Below are 23,257 nucleotides of genomic sequence, written 5' to 3' on the forward strand. Positions count from 1 at the left end.
CCCACTCATAGATCCAATCACAGTCATGTACCGAATTCACATACCCACTCAGAGACTCATACATGCACTCTTAGGCCCACTCACATGCTTAAACACCCACGCACAAACCCATTGAGACACTTATGTTTCCACTGACACACCCACTGAGTGATTGATGCACCAATTCACAGCCCTACTCAGAGACTTATGCACCCAGTCACAGACCCACTCAGACACTCATGCAACAACTCACAGAGCCACTCACATACTCACACACTGAATAACAGACCCACTGAGACACTTATGTTTGCACTCACACACCCACTGATAGACAGACCCACTGAGACACTTATGCAGCCACTCACAGACTCACTGAAAGGCTCATGATGCTACTGACGCACCCACTCACAGAATTATATACCCAGTCTCAGACCTAGTTGAAGACTTTTGCAGCAAGTGACATACCCAGTGAATTATAAATACACACTGTTATAGAGATATTGAGAGACTGATAAATGATTTTTTAGAGTTTATTTAGATAGTGATTTATCTAGTGTAATGGTTTGAATGAATTATATAGTTATAACTTTTGAGTCTATTGGTGACTAATGAATTCCTGCTTTTGCTTTGTATTTTTGCAACATATTTGTGATGGTCAGTATTACAGATATCAATGCGACTGGAATGAAATGGAAAATAGGTTTGAGAGATGGTTTTTATACAAACTCTCTACAAAAACATGGCTCTAGAGAATACAGTAATCAACCCCTAGTGTGTAAAATACTGTAATATGTGTAAATAGATGTGTTTTACACTTTATGGGAAAGCCGCGATCATCGCTGCTAATGACATCATCTTGAGGCCCTAACTAACCATGAAAACTGAAAAAAAAAATCCAAGATTTTTTTTAAAGAAACTCAGTACAAAATCATGAGTTTAAACATGTCTTTTAAAGAAGCATTTATATATAGTAATATATGCAGTGCAATGTTTCAAATGGAATTCTATAGTTATAATTTTTTAATGTGCCGGTGGGCATTGACTGTCTGCTTTTTTTTGTGATTTTGTGACATATCTGCATTTATAGACAATGGCAATGCCTACTCCTGTGTGGTCGGGGTGGTCCATGCAGGTGAATTTGTAGCCGTCAAGGATGATGATGGCGATGTCCGTTCCAGAGCGGAGATTGGTCCAGGTTTCCGTGAAGAAGGAGATGTCTGAATAGGTGGCATTGAGTTGGTCCCAGATTTCTGTTGCATGTTTTTGGAGGGACCACACCTTGAGAATGATGCAATTGAGCCATTCAGCTGTGTTGTTGGATGGCTGGGTGGCACGAGGCGCTGGTGTACTGATGTGGCAGAAGGTGAGTTTGCAGTTTCGATAGGAGCAGGGTGCAAGAGAATTCTACAGTGCTGCTAGATGGCAGGCGGTGTGGTGTCCAGGGGTGTTAGCGTTGTAGCATTGGAGTGTTCGAAAGGAAGGGTCCTTGGTGCTGGGTGCAGTCCAGTGGCGGACGAATGCAGATGGGCTTTCCGTTGGTACACCCACTGCACATGGCGGCAAACAGCCCCCATTAAGTGGTGCTATGGGGGGACTTGACAGCTGGGAAAGGACACTGGAGGGGGCGGGGATGTGGGTTGTTAATATATTTTTAAATAATTCTTACCTCGAGGTTGGGTCCTGTGTCTTCTGTGCTCCTGCTCTCCTGAGTCTGCTTCCAGGAACAGGGAGCAGGCAGCCAGGCTCCCTTCCCTAAGTCAATAACAATGCTGCAATACGGCATTGTATTTGTTCTTGAGCGCCGTGACAAGGGGCGTTTAGTTAGGGGCTGGAGGGGTGGGCATGTACTTCATGCAGGTTGTAATGCAGCCTGCATTGCAAACAGGGAAGTGTGCATGACTGCTTTGGGCGGCTTGAGAGGGCCAACCAAACAGTCATTGCACACTTGAGTGGGCATACCACTCCGCCCTTGACCTGCTCCGTGAGTAGAGCAGCCCCACACACCCTCCTGCCAGCAAAGTAAATATAGCATGAGTACATCAGAAAATCATGTTATGTTTTCTCTTCTTGCACTGCTTGAAAGCAGTGGGGTGACGCTTTTCTGCCACAGGGGAGGACCCGCCACAGGGGGTGGTCACCCACAGGTGCTTGGCCTTGGGCCGATTCGACCCCCGGACCTTCTCCATTGGCATCGTTGCGCAATCTGCAGCACTCTCTCCAACAGCCAGCAGGACTCACCCAGCAAGAGCCTCAGCCAGGTGGTATTTCACAAGCCTCGGTATAGCAGTCACCACCAAGTCCACTGGGGAACCTCCCAATGCAGGTGATGCAAGAGGGCCCCATTAGGTGTGAAATTGCAGCGCTCCTGCCACACATTTTTGGTGCAGCTCAGTGGCCTCACCCTCCCCAGCGTCCAGCCAGTGCAACATACTCCGGCCTGTGATGCAGAGAGGCACGGGCCACCATTGGTAATCTCCTCCATGCATCCCAGTGTGGTGGTGGTGCGTGGTATGAGATGCAGACCTCCCTATGTTGGTACATAGGAGCACCTCTACCAATCACAGCTCAAATAGGCACCAGGCGGTCTTCTCACACAGGTCAGCAATGTGTCTCCGTGAGACCTGGCAGACTTCACCACCAGGTAAGGTTGATTGCCTATGCCTCAATGTCTACCGCCATGGCCCAGCAAATCCACAGCACCTCTGCATCCTACTCCAGGTCCCATGCGCAGGCCCAGCGAGGCCTCCGGACACCAGAGACTGGCTGGCTTTTCAAAGTTTTAGATGCTATGGTGTTGCAAGGAGTGCGAAATAATAAGTGATGCATCACTGGTTTTCCCCAGCGATGCACCTCTTTCCATGATTGTAGCCCTGCATTTCCTCTTCCTCTGGGACTCTGGCTGGTGATCCTGGCTGTTGGTGGACTTTGGGGGATTGTTGATCTGTGCTGCACTTGGTCCTAGCTGCTCCATTCTGCATTCCATTGTTATTGTTTCCTATTTTTCCTTGGAGGTGGACTTATAGGCTATTTTTGCCTTTAGAAGCATTGGGCTGCCTAACGTGAGTTTTTTTGCCGCTATTGGGCCTTTCGTCAGTTTTCACCCACTAACATCAGAATTTGTATCGCCTTCACACTAGTGATAGTGGCAATTTTCACCGTGGCTACCTGAAACTATCTCCATTTAGCGACATATTGTAAATACATCACTAACAGGGTGATAGTTTTTGGTGATAGGCCGCGTTAAGAAAACTTCTGCTAACTAGCGTTAGCGTTAGTTAGCGGCTGTTCTTGTACAAATACCCCTGAGTTTTGTGTTTTGGTTTGTGTTTGGTATATTGAAGTAAGCGTATGTAGTTATATAGCCAGCTTAACTGCATATTTAAAACTGCAGGATAACATAAAAACTGTTTTTGTATTATGTGTAAGTCAGGAGTAAAGTAGTTGGTGTGTTGGCTAGAATAAAATTGTAAATATCCTTTTTTTACAGAACAATATCTACATAACTACAAACAGTTAGAATGCCCACAAAAACTTGGAGTGAAAAGCAACACAAGCAACTAGAGGGTCTATGCAGAACCGAGACACAAAAGGGGCAAAATGTAGAATAAGTGGTGAAAGAAAAAAGATCTACTAGTAAGAGAACAAAGACATTTCTTTAAAATGTACGCAGCCATTTGCTAAGATTACAAAATAATGAAAGTAAAAACCAAACTATGATAAAGAATAAGAGTGGAAAAATTGTATGGTGCAAGGACAGGAAATAATGTAACAAAGGTGGACACATCTTAACCAAGAGACAGAATCAGTTTAAGGAAATAAGAACCAGGATGTTTTGTATTGGAATGGTTGTAAATCTACTGAAAAATATGAAGAAGTTCAGTAGAAGGAGAGAGGCACTGAAGCAGAAAGAAAGATTTGAGGGAGTAGTGATAAGGCCTTAGCTTTGAAGAGGAATCTTTTCATTTGGATTATAAATAGAATGAAGACTTGTTAAAATTGTGTTGTGTATGAGGAGACAAAACCAGAAGAAAAGATTAGGGGATATAAACAACTTTTGTATAGGTTTTAGTGGGGAATATATACATACTTCTAGCATAGAGCATTTATTTGATGAAGAAAGCTATCTCCAGGATAACACATTAGTTCATGCTATTGATAAAACAGGAAAATATTATGAAATGAAGAATGGCACTCCTATAGTGAAAGAGGTGATTGTACCTAGAAATGTAACACAAGTTATTGCAGAAGAGGTACAGGGATCGCACAATCAGACCCCTATATACAAATGGAATTGTAGTACTGTTTGTAGTATTTGACAGCAGTCCATTGATATATTAAGAATATTTCTACTTATCTTTCAAAGGTGAAGTTTCAAACACAAAATAAGTACTTTACAAGTATTGGATCCTTGTAAGGTTATAAAGCTTACAAATTTACAGGGACAGTACCTTGCATGTTTATCAAGGAAAGTGTGCCAAAGCACCTTTTATCTTTTCAGGATGATAGCTATACACCACTCAACAATGCAACCTTTTGTTAGGAGGCTGTACTTTGTGAAAACTCCTGCTTTATGTTTAGAAGAATTGAAGAGGGCACTTTTGCATGGTAATGTGGCAGAGGTGAGAAAGGTTTGTGATGATGCCCAGTTTTGTTTCTTTGGTCCAGAACAGGACACTAGGGAAAATGAAGAGTTGATAATAGGAGGAGCTGCAGAACAGGACACAGGTACTACAGTTGATAGTTTTGAAGATGTGATTACAAGATTTAAGACAGTGTGCTCAGAAAAAAACAGAGTATGTTTTTTTATGTTGTCAAAGCACTCACTACAAGATTCAAAGACAGACTATTGTCTTGTATTTAAAAAGTGAAAAAGAAGATAATGATAACTGGCAAAAGTTTGGATAGTGGGGGGAAAGCAGGGAAAGTCAAAGGGTACATAGCACCTCAAGCAGAATGTCAAAGCAAAAACTGCTGTACAAAGACCTGCTTCAGATTTAACAGAACAAGTCCTGCCACTAGCATGAATCAGAGTGATTGCTATGGCCTGGCAAAGTATAGTTGACGTGGGCACAGAAATCAACTATAACAATTTAATAGGTAGAAAGTCCTTTGTACATCAGGCCCATTGTTTTGTTATTTTGCAGAAATAAACGCATGTGCTGGGTTTATTTCTAAAGAACAAAATGCTGGGATTTTGCCAAATTATGGCAGCCATCCAGATTCAGGCTTGCAAAAAGTACTTCCATCACATTAGCAGAAGCAATTTATTTGAAGAGATCTCCAACAACATGTGGCATGAAGGGCACTCCTCTACCAGGGTGGGGGGGTCAGCAACCTGTGCAATCCCAAATCAATCCCTTCTTTTGTTAAAAGTATAAAAAACATACATTTGTGTAAAGGCCATCCATTAATTTTATTATCCCTGTCATGCTTGATTTCTAATCGCTATGATCTGAGGCACCATTTCAAATAAAGTTAGAGACTGTACGTAAATAGAAGTAAATAAAAATCAAACTTACTTTCTCCTCAAGTGCGCAGCCGAGCTCGCTGAGCTTGCACAATAACTGTTGGAGGGTAGGGCCTAACTACAAAAGAGATGAAGAAACAAAGTGGTCAGAAGAATTCTCCAAACATTATATGAAACAGTTTGTTTGTTCAATGACTTTACCTTGCAACATTATTGGTACTTTTTATTCTTCATGTTTTGCAAAACCTTTTTTTTTTTTATTTCAGAAACAGGTACTTAAAGTGTTTTTTGCTTTTGATGAGCACAGATTTTGCTGCCTGCATGTTGGGTTTGCTCCTAGTATTTGACTCCCAAGACCACCATGAATTCCTAATTTGTGTTTGAAATGTGGCTAAAGTAACGCAAATTAGCAGTATAAAGCTACTTTGGGCGACTTTCTGTTAAATTCATTCAAATGGATGGTACATATACATTTACAATTAACCAGCCATGAGTTTTGATGTAAAAACCTATCTACTTACAGTGGTAGACTATGTTTTGAGATAAAAACGTATGCCTCTTAAAGTAAGTGTAAGGTAAGAGAAAAGTTTACTTTTCTCGATACTTTTCAAACTTTGCTTGTGTGCTGGAAAGTACTGCACAACTACAAAGAGGGAAACGTATTAAAGCATGATTTTCTTCTGAAACAATCGCCTTCCAGTACAAAACAAATGCTTCAAGGAACACGCACACTTTTTCACTATGGTGCTGGAAAGATCAAGCACTGTTTTTGCCTTTCCCATTGCCGCAACACTGGTCAGCAGCTTTATGTGCTGCTCTGTATTTTGTCAAAATTGTGTAAGTCTACCTCAAAATGAGGATCTATATCTGAAACTGCCAGACCACTTCTGAACCTTTCTCAAAATTCATGATGTAAGAGAAGATCCTGAATGATTTAGACTGCAGGAAAAGTTTACCATGACCAGAAAATCGAAACAACATCTGATTAATAGGAAGGTGAATTGCCCATAAACCACTTTGTATGCAGTTTTCTCTAAATAATAATACTGAAAGAGCATTTCTGTTCCCACCTATAAACAATTCTGTCAGAGATCTAGAGGCGTCGATCCCTTATTGTCGCATGCATTTCTGTAGAGTTGGGAATTAGATGGGACCCATTCAGATACATCTCTCTGTTCTCTGGTATGATGACCTGTGACCATGAAAAGTAAATCTGCAACGCAAGAATGTTCCTGAGATTTATTCAGCTAAATTTGAGGTTTGCAGGGGATTCTGGGTAGAAAAAATGTTGGGGGATTTTTGCAAGCCATACTTCCCTGGACTACCCTTAGTGTCTGGTTTTCAGAGATTTCTGGGGTTGGTAGGTTTCCCTAGATGGCAGACAAACTCAGGTGAACCCCTTGCAAAACTAGGTTGCTTTGTAATAGGCTACTTTGATGTCTCCACAATAAGCTTTGGGCCCTTCCCTGCCATGGGCACTTAGCCCACCTACACAAATGAGGTACCATTTGTATTGGGACACTTTGGGGAATGCCGGGTGGGCAGATGTTTGTGGATGCACACAGATCCAGAACTTTCCATACCAGAAATGTGACGAATATGAGATTTTTTTTAGCAAAATTTGAGGATTGCAGTAGATTCTGGGAAGAAAATGTTGGAAGATCCATACAAGCCATACTTCCCTGGACTCCCTTGGGTATCTAGTTTTCAGAAATTTCTGGGTTTGGTAAGATTCCCTAGATGACCACCAAGCCGTGGAAAAAAATCCAGGTGGCTGTGGCCCCCTTGTAAAACCATGGCGTTTTGTGATAGGTAATTTTGATGTCTCCTTCCCTGCCGTGGAATGACTTTGGGGAATGCGGGGTAGGTGAAAATGTAAGGATGCACGCAGATTTCAGAACGTTCCATCATAGTAATGTGAGGAAAGTGTGTTATTTTTGACATAGTTTGAGGTTTGCAAGGGTTTCAGGGTAACATAATCTAGTGAAAGTCACACAAGTCACCCCATCCTGGATTCGCCTAGGTGTCTAGTTTGCAAAAATGTATAGGTTTGCTAGGTTTCCCACAGGTGCTGCAGCACCTGGGGGTGCAAAAAGAGGTTCCATTTTAAGTGGAAAAATGTGATGTCTCCATGTTGCTTTTTGGGCTGTTTCCAGCCATGGGCACTAGGTCTATCCACACAAGTGAGGTACCATTTTTATGGAGAGAATGTTGGGAATAAGGGAAGCATGGAAGTTTGTAGATCCATGCAGATTCCAGAACTTTCCATCACAGAAATATGAGGAAAATGTGCTATTTTTGACACATTTTAAGGTTTGCACGGTATTCTGGGGAACAGAACCTGGTGAGAGTCACACAAGTCACCCCATCCTGGATTCCCATGGGTGTCTAGTCTTAAAAAATGTATAGGTTTGAAAGGTTTCCCTAGGTGTCGCGGGTGCTAGAGTACAAAATCCATAGCTAAGCACATTGCAAAAAATGGGTCAGTTTCACTGGAAAAATGTGTTGTGTCCACGTTGTGTTTTGGGGCGTTTCCTGTTGCGGGCACTAGGCCTACCCACTCAAGTGAGGTATCACTATTATTGAGAGACATTGGGAAATGTTAGGTGTGTGTAAGTTTGTGGATCCATGAAGATTCCAGAACTTTCTATCACAGAAATGTGAGGAAAATGTGTTTTTTTTCACAAAGTTTTAGGTTTGTAAGGAATTTTGGGTAACAGAACCTGCTGAAAGCCACGTACATCACCCCATCAGTTTTTCTCCTGGGTGTCAAATTCGTTTTCTGCCACGGGCTCTAGGCCTACCCACACAAGTGAGGTACCAATTTTATCGGGAGAATGTGTGTAATGTGGGGTGTGTGGAAGTTTGCAGATCCATGCCGATTCCAGAACTTTCTATCACAGAAAACTTTGTTTTTGTTTTTACAAAGTTTGAGATTTGCAAGGGATTCCGGGTAACAGAACCTGGTGAAATTCACACAAGTCACCCCATATTGGATTTCCCTGGGTGGCTAGTTTTCAAAAATATAAAGATTTGCTTGGTTTCCCTAGGTGCTGGCTGAGTTAGGCTTCAAAATCCACAGCTAGGCACATAGCCAAAAAAGAGTTCACTTGAAATATGTGATGTGTCCACGTTGCATTTTGGCTGTTTCCTGCCGCGGGCACCTTGCCTACCCACTCAAGTGAGGTCCCATTTTTATTGAGAGACTTTGGGGAATGTGAGGTGCATGGAATTTTGTGGATCCATGCAGATTTCAGAACTTGCCATCACAGAAATGTGAAGAAAATGTGCTATATTTGACAAAGTTTGAGCTCTGAAAGGAATTCTGGGTATTATATCCTGGTGAGAGCCACAAAAGTCAACCCATCCTGGATTCCTCCTAGTGTCTAGTTTTAAAAAATGTACAGGGTTGATAGGTTTGCCTAGGTGCCGGCAGCTCTAGGGTACACATTTCACAGAAAACAGAGCTTGAGAAATTCTAAAACATTTTGGAATTTCAGTTTTTCTGGCAATTTGTTAAGTGATATATCTTGTTTTCCGTTGCTTAGCTTTTGAAGATGGGATGCTCAATTTGAATCCTAAAACCAGCTCTCAGAAAAAGGAAACAGATTTCACAAAAAGAAATTGTAGAATTCAAAGCCAACCCAAAGTGATGCTGGTACACTGCCTTGGGATGCCACTGGAGCAAGAATTGCTGGGGGCATCAATGAGTTGGTGCTGTCATCAGAATGCCTACCAGAAATGAAGTCCAGCTGGTTCCCACTCTGTGCTAGCAATGAAACAGTTTTCATTTGTGTATGTAGGTGAGATAAGAAATGCAAACTAAGCTCCTGTATATTGTTATCCAGGTTGCATCTTGCTCCTGTATTCTTAAGGTAAACAGGCATTGCTTGTCATTGTCACGTGATCTGCATTTTTGCTAAGTTGCAATAGCCCCCAGAGAACTTGCCTGACGGCCTTTAAGGCAACACACTGGATTCCCTTCCAGGTCATTAATTTCAGCCTGCAGCACATATAGACAAGCAGTGGTGAGGTTTCCAGGGGCCCTAATGAAAGTAAGAAAATGGCACCCCTCATCCCCTGGCTTTGTGGTAAGAATTGAGATGCCCGTGTCATTAATTGTGGTAGCTCGAGCCCATCAAATCTAAAGGCCTTGGTTCAACTGCATAAGCTGCACTATTGATACCTACACAACTGTGGACAAGGATATTCACCACAGCACATCTCTTACTACTTCTCTTATTAAATAACTATTTCACATTACCACTACTTAGTTTTGTAAAGAATGCAAGGCCTGATTCACAAAGTTAAACTTGCACTCTTGTGTAAGTTTAAGTTTGTTTAAAATTCCCAAAACTATATTTTAGTCATACGTTTATGAGTGCGGAGACTCCACATTCGGGGCGGAGAACTCCACACATAAAAAGATAAGACACACATTCATTTTATGTGCTGAGTTCTCTGCCCTGACTGTGGAGCCCCACCACGTGTAAACTTATGAATAAAATGCATTTTTATGAACTTCAAACAAGCGTAAAGTTACACAAGATGTGTAAGTTTACTTTTGTGAATCAGGACCAAGGTATATAGACCCCTACAATCTACATTCTATAAGGTAATGTAAATACATTACATCCAAAGTCAAAATAGGAAGCAAGTGTGGACCAAAAGATGTGAAGAGGAAGCCAAATGGGAAGCAGGAGCGCCCTTGAATAAGGCTCCCAAAGTAAAACAGATGTAAATGGGTCGAAAGAAAACTGTCATTTACATGGTGCTGATGATATATTAAAGAAGAACACACAAGGCATCCTTATGGCATCCATGGTTTCAGCTGTGAGGGAACTGATGTGTGGGAAGGAGGGTGGGAATCTCTAATGTCGGACAGTATGCTTGCATCTATGTCCTGTGCACATGAGATATTCCTCTGCAAAGGGGAACATCATGCAGGCTCAGGAATACAGGATCTAAATCCATGTTTTACCCCCTAACAGTTTGTATACCAAGCACAAATATGCATATATGTGCCACCTGTGGGGCAGGTGGTGTATAGGTGCAGGGCCTTTGGGTAAATATCTGGGTCAGTGGTGGCAGGTGGGTAGATGGGAGGATGGAGAGCAGGATAGGAGTCATCTTGGGGGAGATTTGTCTGCACTGCCCATCTTGTCCTGCCTTCGAATGGGAGCCTTGTTAGCATCAGGTTTCTGTTTGCAGGGGCGTGGCTTAGGCGCCTTCGGAAATGGCCGCCGTTTACGGAAGCTCTGCGGCGACGTGAGGCAGCGGCATCTTTCCAGGCTTTCTCCGTTTCTCTTGGGATGCGGAAACCGCCTCTAATGCTGTATGAAGTGTTGCTCCATCTAACGCACTTCAACTTTTGGTGAAGGGTGAGCTCAAGGATGTCTTTTGGCTCTATATCGGCTGCAATGTACTAGCGGCCGCCATTTTGTTTCCATTTTTAGCGAGCTCCTCGCGTTTGCTGCCACTTTTACCTCAGGGGACGCTGTTTTAATGGAAGGCCCGCCTTAAACTGTTTTTTTTTACCTCCTTTTTGAACTGTTTTTGTCTGACTTATTATATTGGATTATTTTTCAACCTCGTGGTCACAATTTTTGTCATTTGCTCTCCTCACACTTGCGTCTTCTATATTAGGGAAGTGTCTTATTCGTCATAGCACCAGTCTTCCAGGACTATATACTGTTGCCACCACGCAGAATTTTTGGAACCGTCAGCAACGTCTCATCCTCTCATGTGTATTTCATAAAGTGGCGTTGTGTACTGGCCTGCCTTTAGTAACTTCATATAGTTATACTGTGCTCTCTAGAACTTCTGCTGAAGATTATTTTTTCTCGATTTAGACCATGGCAGCATCTTGGACTAATCGTAAAGAAGCTTTACAACCTCAGGGTGCATCTTTAGAAGATTTCAATCCCTTTAATCTTCTACAGGAAGGTGCAGAGGATATCCCCAGTGACTCTGTGGCTATAAAGGGCTCCTCTCCCTCCACGTCTCGATTGGGCTCCAAGCAGGGGTCCAAGATACCAGCTTCAGCTCCCTTTACACCTAGAAAGCGAGGGAAAACAAATCCGCCCTCTCCTACTGACTCCTCATCGCCCCTTTCGTTAGAACTTATTCTTGAAGAGATTCGTGCCCTCAAACCATATATGGAAGAAACCAACCTACGTTTGCAGAGCTTGGAGGATAATTGGTCTCACACTGAGCAGAGGGTTGATGGTCTGGAAAGGCGTGTTGAGTCTGTTCAGGAGGTCGCTGTTCAAGTTCCCCTTCTCCATAAAGAAGTTGAACATCTTAAGCAACAAGTTGAACAGTTAGAAAACCGTAATAGGCGTAATAATCTATGCATTTATGGTCTGGCAGAAGGTCTTGAAGGAACTAACGCAATTTCCTATTTTCAATCCTTTCTTCCAACCCTTCTTTGTCTTCCAGCATCTCCGCCATTAAATATTCAACGTGCGCACCGTTTGGGCCAGAGTCCCCGTTCTTCTTCTTCCTCAACGAAACCCAGAGGTGTAATTCTGTATTTCCTAGAATACACAGATCTACTTAAAGTCTTGCAGGCAGCCAAACAGCGAGGAAGGATTTCTTGGAATGGTTCCAATCTATTTTTTGCTCAAGACTATGCCAAAATAACTGCTGAGCGTCGGAAAAAATTTTTCCAGATGAGACCGGCCCTTCGTAACATGAACGCTCGTTATGGCTTATTTCACCCCTGCCTTTTCAAGGTGACTTATAACAACAGAACAACCAACTATGAAGATCCTGCTGTGCTTCAAAGATTTTTGGACTCTTGTAAAGGAGTCTCTATGGACATTTCTAAATCATAAACATGTCATGACTATTTTTGTTTCAAACGTTCCATGTCTGTTATTTGTTTCCCCACAATTGTGAATTTCTTCTGTCTCAGTCATATTGTAAGTTTTGGTGTTATCGTAATTTTTCCCATTAACTATTACCTTCTTTTTTCCTTTTTACTAGGTCGTGGTTTCTTTGCTCCCTTCCTCTCAGTGTTCTCATTTCGCCTGGATGATGTTCTTTCTGTGTGCCTCTCATCCTGCGTTCTCCCGCCCGGTGTTTGGCCTTTCCTATGTGGCTCCACCTACCCCAGAATTTTCGTTCTTTTGTGGTATGTTTTTCTAGTATTGTACTGTTTTATCGATTGCTAATTTTGTTTTGTCTGTCTTGTTTTTTCTTGTTATCCTCACTTCTTCCTTCTTTCTCTCCCCACTTTTCGGTTTCATCTCAATCTCCAAATTTTCTTTATGCTTCTTTTTTCTATCATCTTCTCTCTCTCCCTCATTATTCTCTCTATTCTATGATTTTATATCTCTCTCACTGTTATTTCTCTACAATCCAGCTTTCTTCTTCATATTTTATTGAATATTTCACACTGTTTTTGCTTTTAAACATGGCGCATTTTTTAAAGAAATGTTGTGATTAATTTTCTATAAGATTTAAATGTTGTTAAATATTATAACTTGGAATGTTAAAGGTTTGGGTTCTCCTATCAAACGTCAGCGAGTTCTGTCACATGTTGCAAACCTAAAAGGAGACATTGCTTTACTACAGGAAATTCATATACCAGTTACTGAAGTAGCTAAGTTAAGATGGAATTGGGTAGGCCATGTTTTTGCATCACCAGGTTCAGGTAAACGCAATGGCGTTGCTATTCTCTGTCATAAACGTTTGGATGTCCAGCTCATACGACAGGATAACGATTCTGAGGGTAGATGGGTTGTTATTTCCTTATTGATTAATAAGATTCCCATTACAATTTTTAATATTTATGCTCCCACTACTCAAGATAAGCTGTTTTGGCCCCAAATCCTTTCCCTTTTAATGCAATGCAATGATGAATATTTGGTTTTCGGTAGTGACTGTAATATGATCATAGACCCCTTTATTGACAGGAATTCCAATTCCAGATTCGTCCCTTCCCTCATGCATTCTCAATTTACTTCCACTATCTCTCAAAGGTCTCTTGTGGACTCATGGAGGCTCTGTCACCCCACATTACAGGAATACACTTATTATTCAACTGCTCATTCTTCGCAATCCCGATTAGATTACCTTTTTATTTCCAAAGCTCTACTTCAGCATATTGCTCACTCAGACATCGGATCTATTCTAATTTCTGCTCATGCCCCAGCTTCCTTAAGCTTAGATCTACTTCCTCCCGTTAAAGGCACTAGATGCTGGAGATTTAATAATTCCCTTTTATTAGACCCTAAGTTCACACCGGACTTTCTTGATTTTGCTACCTTATTTTTAGTAGAAAATGAATCTCCTCAGGTGTCTCCTCAACTTGTCTGGGACTCCTTTAAAGCTGCCTCTAGGGACTTTATTATCTCCTTTGTTGCTCAAAAGCGGCGTGCAGCCTCTCATTCATCCCTGTCACTTAACTTGCAAATTAAAAAACTAGAACATCTTTATTATCTAACAAAAAGCCAATCTACCTTAGAGGAGCTTATTAACGCCAAACTTTCTTTTAATAAAATTTCTACTAATTCTGCGAATTTATGTTTACTTAAATCCAGCGCTAAATTCTATAGTGCACAAAATAAATCTGGCAACCTTCTTGCTAAATATCTCAAAGTCAAAAAAGAACGTACTAGAATTGAGTCTATTTTATCCTCCTCTAATATTACTCTCCACAAAGACGAGGACATTCTTTTAGAATTCTCCAATTTTTACAAATCATTATCTGATGACTCACCTATGGTCCAGTGCCAGGATACCCTTGGGGTGACAGTCGCGCTCAACAAGAATCTAATACATACATACATACATACACATATACTCCTGAATCTCAACCCCCTTTATCTGTCATTGATCGATATTTAGCTTCTATTACCCCGCCTCCCCCTTTGGATGTAGATTTCTCTTCTCTAGAAAGTGATATATCCACTAAAGACATTATCAAAGCTATTCAATCACTTAAAAAAGGGAAAGCTCCCGGACCTGATGGTTTTACTATTGAATTTTATACTCATTTTTCTAACTTACTTGTTCCCAAATTGCATAAACTATTCTTGTTTTTTATATCTTCCCAGAGGTCTGAGGGTTCATTTCAGGAGGCTTTGATTTGTCTCCTCCCTAAAGAGAATAAGGACCATACTTTATGCAAAAATTACAGGCCTTTTTCCTTAATCAATCTGGATTATAAGATTTTTGCGAAGATTCTTGCGCTCCGTCTAAACAATATTTTACCACAATTAATAGGTAGAGAACAATGTGGATTCATTAAGGGTCGTCACCTCTCTGATAACACTCGTCTCTTTTTCAACGTACACAGTAAATCCCACTGCCATGGTTTCTCATTAGCAGCTGTTGCTTTGGATGCTGAAAAAGCTTTTGACAGGGTCAATTGGCAGTTTATTTTTTCAACACTTTCTTGGTTTGGTTTTGGCCCTAAATTCCGTTCCTATATTTCACTTCTTTACTCTTTTCCAAGGTCATTTATTTTAGCTAATGGCCTTGTTTCCTCTTCATTCCCACTTCTCAGAGGTGTTAGGCAAGGATGTCCCCTTTCTCCTCTTTTATTTATTTTGGCTTTAGTACCTTTCTTATCCAAAATCCGAACTAACAAAAATATTACTGTTTTTTTTTATGGCGATAAGCATCTAAAACTCTGGGCATATGCCGATGACATACTTTTATTTATTTCTAATCCTCAGACCTCTCTACCGGCTTTTCTTTCAGAGGTCTCTACTTTTTCTTCAGTTTCAGGATACAAACTCAATGTAGACAAATGTGAAATTCTACCGTTAAATAAATATTGTTTTCATGCTGATTTTGTGTCTTCTTCTTTTCACTGGAGCCCTACTAAGGTTAAATATTTAGGCCTATGGTTTACTCATTCTATTAAAGATACTGTATCACTCAATCTTAAGAACCTCCAGTCAACTTTATTTAATTCTACATCCCAATGGCATCCTTTATTTTTATCTTGGTGGGGTAGGCTAGATTCTGTAAAAATGATGTTGGTTCCTATAATTTTATTTTGCGTCATAACATACTTCCTTCTTTCTTAAGAACTCCTCTTCATTACTATCACAGAATGCGACGGACTCATTATCTTTACCTTTGTGGGTAGACATTGAATCTTATCTCATTCACCCTCTTTCTTTTGAGGAATTTTTCTCCATATCCAATACCCCTCAAAAATTTTCTCTCCCTATTCTTAAACATTCTCGCAAAATTCTTCACCCTCTTATGCTGGATGGTCTAGATGACCGAGATCGCTTTCTACAATCCCCAATTTGGTATAATAACCACATTAAGTTTAAAAATAGGACTCTTTTTTGGAAAGATTGGTTCAATCTTGGTCTTAAGTGGACTCATCAACTCTTTCTAGGTGATACTTGTATCCCTTTTCAACAATGCAAATGCGATATTCACTTCCCTCTTCTTATCATTCTAAATATACATTATTAACCCTAGCTGCTCAAAGTTCTTATGATAAGCTTATGGCTTCTTCCACGCAGATTAACCCTTCTTCTGTACAAATTTCGTTTTTGAAATTATCCACTTCAGCTTCTCAAATGTATAATAAATTGAGAACCATTGGTCACAATAGTGATAAGTCCATTGTAGAATTCAGCTGGGAGTCTGACTTAGGCACATCCTTCTCCGTGTCAGTGTGGGATAAAATTTGGATCAAAATAAGGAAGTCTTCTAGGGCAGCAACTATTACTCAAACGTTATTCTTCATATATAATAGACTTTTAATCACTCCGGCCAAATTGCATCAGATTAACCCTCTCATTCCCTCTACCTGCTGGTCCTGTCCAGCTCCTGTTGCAGATCTTAAACATATGTTATTTACATGTCCAGTTATACACCAGTTTTGGTTTACAGTATGGCGTCAAATTAACAACATTTATCACACACATATCCTTTTTTCTTTTTCTCATATTTTTCTAGGTAGTGTTGCGGAAGTTTGGTCCTCTTCCACTTCCCTTAATACCCTTATCATTGACTTGCTTCTTGCTGTTGCCTTTCAACAAATTACTAAATCATGGAAAAATGCTTCAAATGTCTCTTTTCAAGCCTGGTGGTATGGTGTTTGTTATAATCACAGATTGGATAGAGCTTATGTTCACCCGATTACTCTTGCCATTAAGCGTGACTTGTTATGGTTACCTGTGACTAATTTTCTAAATATGTCTGCTCAATCAATACCGTCCCATATTCCAAGTATAGAAGAAGTTTCCAAACCTCCTTAGAGTATTGTTAATTAACTATTATTACAGTCTGTTCTTATTATCAATATAGGATTGGATTTGTAGCAGTGAGTTGAATATTTTATATAAGTTATATTTGTATATTATTTTAGTTGTATCAATATAAGATATGTTTATTTCCTGCTTTTACCTCCCTTCCTGCCTATTTTCTTTTCTTTGTTGTCTACAACATATTTTCCATTTTCCTATTATTATATAATGTATTGTATTACTGATGTATCCTAAGCTCCTACCCAATAACATTTTCTTTAAACTCAAAAAAAAAGGTTTCTGTTTGCAGCACTCAGCTGTTCCTGCAGACTGGGGAGGGTGGCATAGGCACAGCATTTAGGGAGTAGATAGTCTTGTGTCAGGCTTGGGCTCTGCCACTGCACGAGTCACATGTTAGGGAAGACATTGTTCATCCCTGGGCTTTGGCAGTACCTGGGAATGTTGCTGAAGGGGATGGAGGATTTGGTGCAGGGGATATATGAGGGAAAGGAGCATGCGTGTTGATTTATCAAAATGCTAGGGATAGCAGAAGTGACATCACATCCCCTTTGCTCGTAATGAAATCACAGGAAGTGACATTATATGACCCTTGACCCTGATTATTTCCAGGAAGACATGTCATGTGATACTAACATCACAACACGTGACCTCGTGGAAGTGCCATTATAATTGGATTATTAGTTTAACAGAATAACGATAAATGTCTATTTTAGATACCACCTATATTTATGATGCTGATGGCTTGATCTATCTTTGAAAGTTCTGGGGCATGATACTAGCCCTAACTTAGAGCGAGCGAGGAAAGTGAATAATGCAGTCCGTTTCTAGCAGGCTTCTCCCTCTTAGAACATTTTGAAAAGCATAGGTAAAACCACGCTTTTTTAAAAACAATTTCCACATAAGTTTGCTAAAATGCCATAGGTGCAGAAAGGGCCCATACAAAATATTCAAATTCTTTCATTGTGGGCAAATCCCAAATATAGTATGGGTGCCCCCTATAAGTAAAAAATGACCTCCATTGTGCCCAGGCCAGCATTTTGTCATAGATGCCCCATATTCAATGACTACCCCCTTATATAAAAAATAACATAAAATATGCCAGTGCTAAAATTAAGTAATGTATGCCGTCCAAATACCATAGATAACCCTTATGTAAAAAAAGTCCTCAGTATGTCAGAACCAGCTTTTGTCACCCTTCCATATGTCAGGTTGTCCACCATTATGCCAAATGTCCCCTCAGTGTGCTAGTACCAGCATTATGCAACTGGTGTACATATGCCAAGCATTTCCTCATGTATGCTAGTACTTTTCAATGGATGCCCCAGTGCCATGAATCATTTCTAGTACCAGCAAATTTTCCATTCGTGCCCTTTATACCAAGAATTACCCCCACAGTGTGCCAGTGGAAGTATTTTGTCAAGGGTGTCTGCCACGCTACGAATTGCTGCAAGTGTGCTAGGAACAGTATTTTGCCTTGTCTTCCACACTCATTTGCACGTTCATACCCATTCTCTCACTTACACTCATTCATCCTCACGCACCCTCTCTTACACTCCTTTACCCTCATTTTTATTTATGGTCACTCACTTGTATTACATTTTAATCTCACTCTTTCTCTCTCACTCATACAGTCAGGGGCAGGTATATGATCTTTTGTGTCAGGATTGTGACACAAATATAGAACAAATTGTTGGCGAGGATGTATTATCCAACAGAATCCTGGATTTGTGATGGGTAATATCCCAAAGTAACACAATGTTACGCTTCTTTGCATTATTTTGCATCAAGAGGGCATTGAAATAGGTTTGACACAAACCCTTATCTATAAACAGACAGGAACTTGCACCAAACACGTATTCCTCCTTGAGGCAGTTTTAAGAAGGAGAAATATTGTATATGTGCTACACTGTACAGCATACATACAAAGTGTGACAAGCCTTAAAGCATAGTTTTGTACTGGAAGGGTCACCTTTCAGTATAAAACCTATGTTTCAGAGAACACACACCCATGCATTTTGGTGCAAGGGTGTGTGTGTTGGAGAGTAAAAAGGCACCATATCTCAATAGATAGGGCACAATTTTTCTCTCACCCTTTGACGCAAGGCATCGAGAAACTCTGGTGCAGAGTTGCCTTTTGTCAAAGAATAGTAAATCTGGCCATCAGTTTCACCTAATCAATGATTTTCACTCATATTTACTCACACTCACATGCTTACACATCCACACGCACTTACACATACACACGCACTCTCACACAAACTATCTCCCTTAAGAATACTCTCACTCGCAAGCACTCACACAACATACATTTAAAACCATTTTGCACTTCCCACAGCTACCACCAAAGGTCCAGAGTGTGCACCATTTTTTATTAAACTAATAGTAAATAATAGAATATTATTAACTATTAATGGACAGAAAATAAGGAATGTAGGAATTCTTGCCACTGACTTTGTCACGTCTGAGGCCAGGGATCACAAAGACAGTGCCAGGAGTTGCAAGTGGCAAGCCAGGAGTTGCAGTTGCTACCCATGGTGACTCCTAAATGACATCTATTGAGAGGAGGCAGGAGGGAGCATGACTAGTTCCCGTACTATTGCAGTAGATGTGTGGACTTATTTGTTGCTATTGCTAGCAGACAGAGACCTGCCACGTCTCTCTTCTCCAGGTGCCTCCTGTCTTATTTTAAACTCACCCTGAGTTTGCAAATCGAGGATTACTAGGTCCCGTATTGGTGGCACCAGTAATTTCCCAGTCCAAACTACTAGACTACTCATACGGCCCAGAGCAGTATAGCACCCCCCTCCCAAAGGATATTCCTCCAGTGCACCTGTCGTGAAGGCCAATCAGGTACTTATCCCCGCACCCATCCCCAAACACTTGCAGGAATACTTCAGGTTGTCAAAAAAGTAATAAATATTTAATTTCCAAAAATGTAGGTCAACAGTTTAAAAGTAGAAGAATGTTTTTTAAAATAAAATTTTAATTAAAATTTCATACCAATAAACTGAGACATTCATTGATTTTACCGAGGAGGTCACCGACAACAGGTATATCCAGACCACCAATTAATTGAGAAGACACATCTAGAATAACAGAGAGGGAAAACACATAATTAGCGCAATCACAAACAGAAATCCGTTTTACAAATAACAATGAAGAATGTGTTTCCTTCTGTGGTTTCCTCTTTCTCACCTGTAATTACCACATGTCTTATTCGAGGTGCCAAAATGACTGCAATGTTTCATGAGTGAGAATGTGTTTTACATTTGGGGCCCTGTGTTGAAGTTCTGTGTATTCTTCATAAGTGGCGGCTCTGTGGGGTGCTGTACATGGGTCTGGTTGTTCTATGTGTCTGGGGCCTGAAGATGTGTCTGTCCACCTTGCATGTAATGCTTCTAAAGGGTGACCAATGCATGAAAGGTTTTAGGAAGATTTTAGGGCAGAGATTACGAAGGGGGGGGGGTAACAAATGTATTTGGCACCGTCATTCCATGTAAAATGTTTTTAATGTAAAGGAGGCTTGAAATTATAATCTGCGTTTCACTAAATTTGCTGTTTATTATGCAGCCCACACCATTGGATGATTTTGAAATAATCAAAAATGGAGCATTACAATGATTAATATACTTAGATGAGGCAACTCACAATTGCGTAAAAAGACATAATGTACTATGGGAGAATACATTAGGAAAAATATCAACCTTGCCATTTCGTCTTACTCAGGGCTCTTTGGGCGATTGGATTTGTGCTTGAGGAGACGGGCTAGAAAGGCGCCACCTGCTGGGGCTGCTTTGCTGGAGTGATTAATGATGGAGGTGAGGAGAAGGAGGAGGAGCCGTGGCAAAAACGTGTCCCAAAGTTCTCCAATAGGAGAGCGACAGTGCCCAGTTACCATTGAAGGACATGCCTCAAGGAAGGTCAATAAAATGCCTATAGTAGTGATTGCATGCCTTGGCACCCCAAACTAAACGAGGTGTGTAATGCGTCCCACCCTAGATAGCACATGCTACATAGGCTAAACACTATTGTTGCTAGTGGCAAACCCAGGAATCGGAGTTTTCATGATTCTGTTACCTCGTGCTTGACCCTGATACGTTGGCATTGCTCTTCAATTCAGGCCGCCTAACATACTTTAACCACTCCTAAGGAAGTTGTAACGAAAATGCTTTCTGTTTGTTACTCTGACGACCCGTCAGCAACTATTTTAAGGCTGTCGAAAGAAAAAGAAATTGCAATCTATCTACGTGTTTTTATTATGGCAGCAATCACATTTGTTTGTTGTGTGTTTTTATCAGTCAATTGCAGCTCCTGCTTAATGACGTAACTGGTTGCACGTTCTACAATATAATCCTCCTTTTTATCTTCTAATATTTAACTTTCCATTCAAGGCAAACCTATTGTTACTAATTTGCATATTCACTTGTATACCATTACATGTTCCATCAGGCCCCATATGTGTCCTCTCCAGCACTTTAACCATCTGTAAAGGTACCTCGAAAAAGTCTTCCTATCGGCTCAACCAGTACCTCATGTTTGGCCTCCATGAGAACCTAGGATGTAGCTACCGAGATACCTCCTCCACAGCAAACCCTCTGAGCTTTCCACTGTCTTTCATTTCAAACCTGTTAGCTGGCCTCAGACATAGTTTTGGTGACTTCCAGGAATAGACTGCCAACCTGCCTCATGATTTTTATTTGCTTGGGCTTGTGGGAAGCTATCTTGCTTACATTGTTGCTTATTTCTTAAATGAAGCGTATTGTATGTTTTCTTGGCGACTCTTGATTACAATCGGTTTGCTGGAAAGTCCTGAAGCAATCAATGTATCTCTGGATCATAAAAAGTCTAATCGTTTTAGCGTGTGCTTGGCAAACGCCTAAAAGAGTGATTGAGAAGGAATGATTCCAGAGTGGATTTCGAAACTAGATTTAGAATACTGTCACCAAATTGTTAAAAAAAATCACTTGAGAATGTTCAGCAAACGTATAAAGTAAGAGAGGGTTAAATAACAATGCACTTTCACAATCCCCACCCTAACTCTCACCCTCCTGCCACACTCCCCTATCAGTTATGATAACGTAAAGTCCAGAGGGTATGGAACATTAAACACGAGAACTCCAACATGTAAAGAAACATATAAGAGAAGAAACTAACGAGCTTCCTATTTACTTTTAAAAATAAAGCCATCAAGCAAACATGGTATGTCTGTATGTGTTTTTTGGGAAAAATAAAGAAAGAAGGGTCGGATTTATTGATCATTATAAATAAGAATATAAGAAGCAGTGGCTTATTATGAAACGAAGGAGAAGTAAAAGTAAATCTTGGATGACTCGATGTAATCATTACACTGTAATTACTGGAATAACCACCCTTGTGAGGGAGTTGAAAGCCGTTGCCACAACACGGGACACCAGTTCCTCACAAAGTATAATTTTAAGGTGAAAAGCGCCTGTGTCAGCACAAGTTGCTTCAACGCTCTTGCAGCACTAATACTCTGTGTGTCACAGAAGTGACAGCTAGGAGCTGGAGGCTATAAGGAAAGTAATGTGTAAAAAAACAACTAAGAAAAAGCGTGTGTCATTGGGTTAAACAGGAGGACCGGCTGGCCTTCCGGAAACGGAGCATTTCTCTCAGCAGGGGCCTCTGCACTAAGAAGTGACAGACAACCTGGTTTCCGCCCCACAGCAGAGGTATAATAGCCGCCCCAACAAAAGGTGCCTCAAATAGTGTCCGTAAAGAGTGTGATGCGAGCCTAAGGCTTCGAATGAGGAGAGTGAAGTAGTATTATGGTCCTTCTTGAAATACTCGGTGAACTTCCAACAATGAGTCAGTTCTGAGCTGAAGTTGGACCTCTGCAGTTGGTATTCAGTTATAGTGGTGTATAGACTGCTCCAAGCAGACATTGTATATATTATTCTAACTGTGGGGCTCTCGATGACCCCCGCTTTCACAGATATTATTGAGTCCTGGAGGTGTGCTTAAGAATTTTATAGAAGTTATTTTTTTTAAATACAGTTCCATTCAAAACCACATTCTCTCACCCCACTCCCTGAGCATAGAATGGACACTCACCAAGGGGGCAGCTGACTGCCACCAACAGAAAAGCGAGAGCGATCTTCATGGCTGAGAGATGGCTGGGTATCGAGATGCGATCTGGAGTGCACAAGGTTCAATCTCACGGTGTCTCTCTCAGCTCAGAGCTCCTCTCTTTATACTGGAAGCGACCAGTCAGTCTCCTCCCAGCAGGTCTGATGTCAGGTCACGTGACAATTGAACCAGTTTGATTCTTGGCCGTGGGATCAATCAATGTTGACTCAACAGGTGCCAGTTTCTCTCCACCTTCCTTCTCAGGTTCCATCCAAAGGGAGGAGCTAAAAACTCTAATTGTCAGCTCTCTGTTTTTTGTTCTAAAGAACAGGACACGTAAGCCTAGGCGGACATTTATATTTACACCAACAAACGATCTCCTTTGCATGTTGTTTAATTTTCTTCTTTTTTGCAATTTTCTTTATATCATCATTGCAGTGGGAAGGATGCATAACCATGGTTTACCGGGCTAAAC

General features: G+C 40.9%; 1 protein-coding gene across 2 annotated transcripts in view; it reads right to left on the bottom strand.

Moving 5' to 3' along the window:
* LOC146811144 (uncharacterized) overlaps positions 1 to 22,877 on the bottom strand; it is a 217,621-nt gene extending 194,744 nt beyond the window's left edge. For both annotated transcript variants that reach the window (XR_014966688.1, XM_085618211.1), the window contains exons 1-3: positions 22,768 to 22,877; positions 19,696 to 19,781; positions 5,499 to 5,564 (exon numbers count right to left, since the gene is read on the bottom strand). Coding sequence is in view for 1 of the 2 variants with exons in the window: in XM_085618211.1 (XP_085474337.1) it covers positions 5,499 to 5,564; positions 19,696 to 19,781; positions 22,768 to 22,816 (201 nt within the window). In the remaining variant the exon portion in view is untranslated. The remainder of the gene's footprint in view (positions 1 to 5,498; positions 5,565 to 19,695; positions 19,782 to 22,767) is intronic.
* Positions 22,878 to 23,257: the final 380 nt, after the last annotated feature.

This window comes from Triturus cristatus, chromosome 7 (assembly GCF_964204655.1).
Source record: "Triturus cristatus chromosome 7, aTriCri1.1, whole genome shotgun sequence".
NCBI classification, from domain to species: Eukaryota; Metazoa; Chordata; class Amphibia; order Caudata; family Salamandridae; genus Triturus; species Triturus cristatus.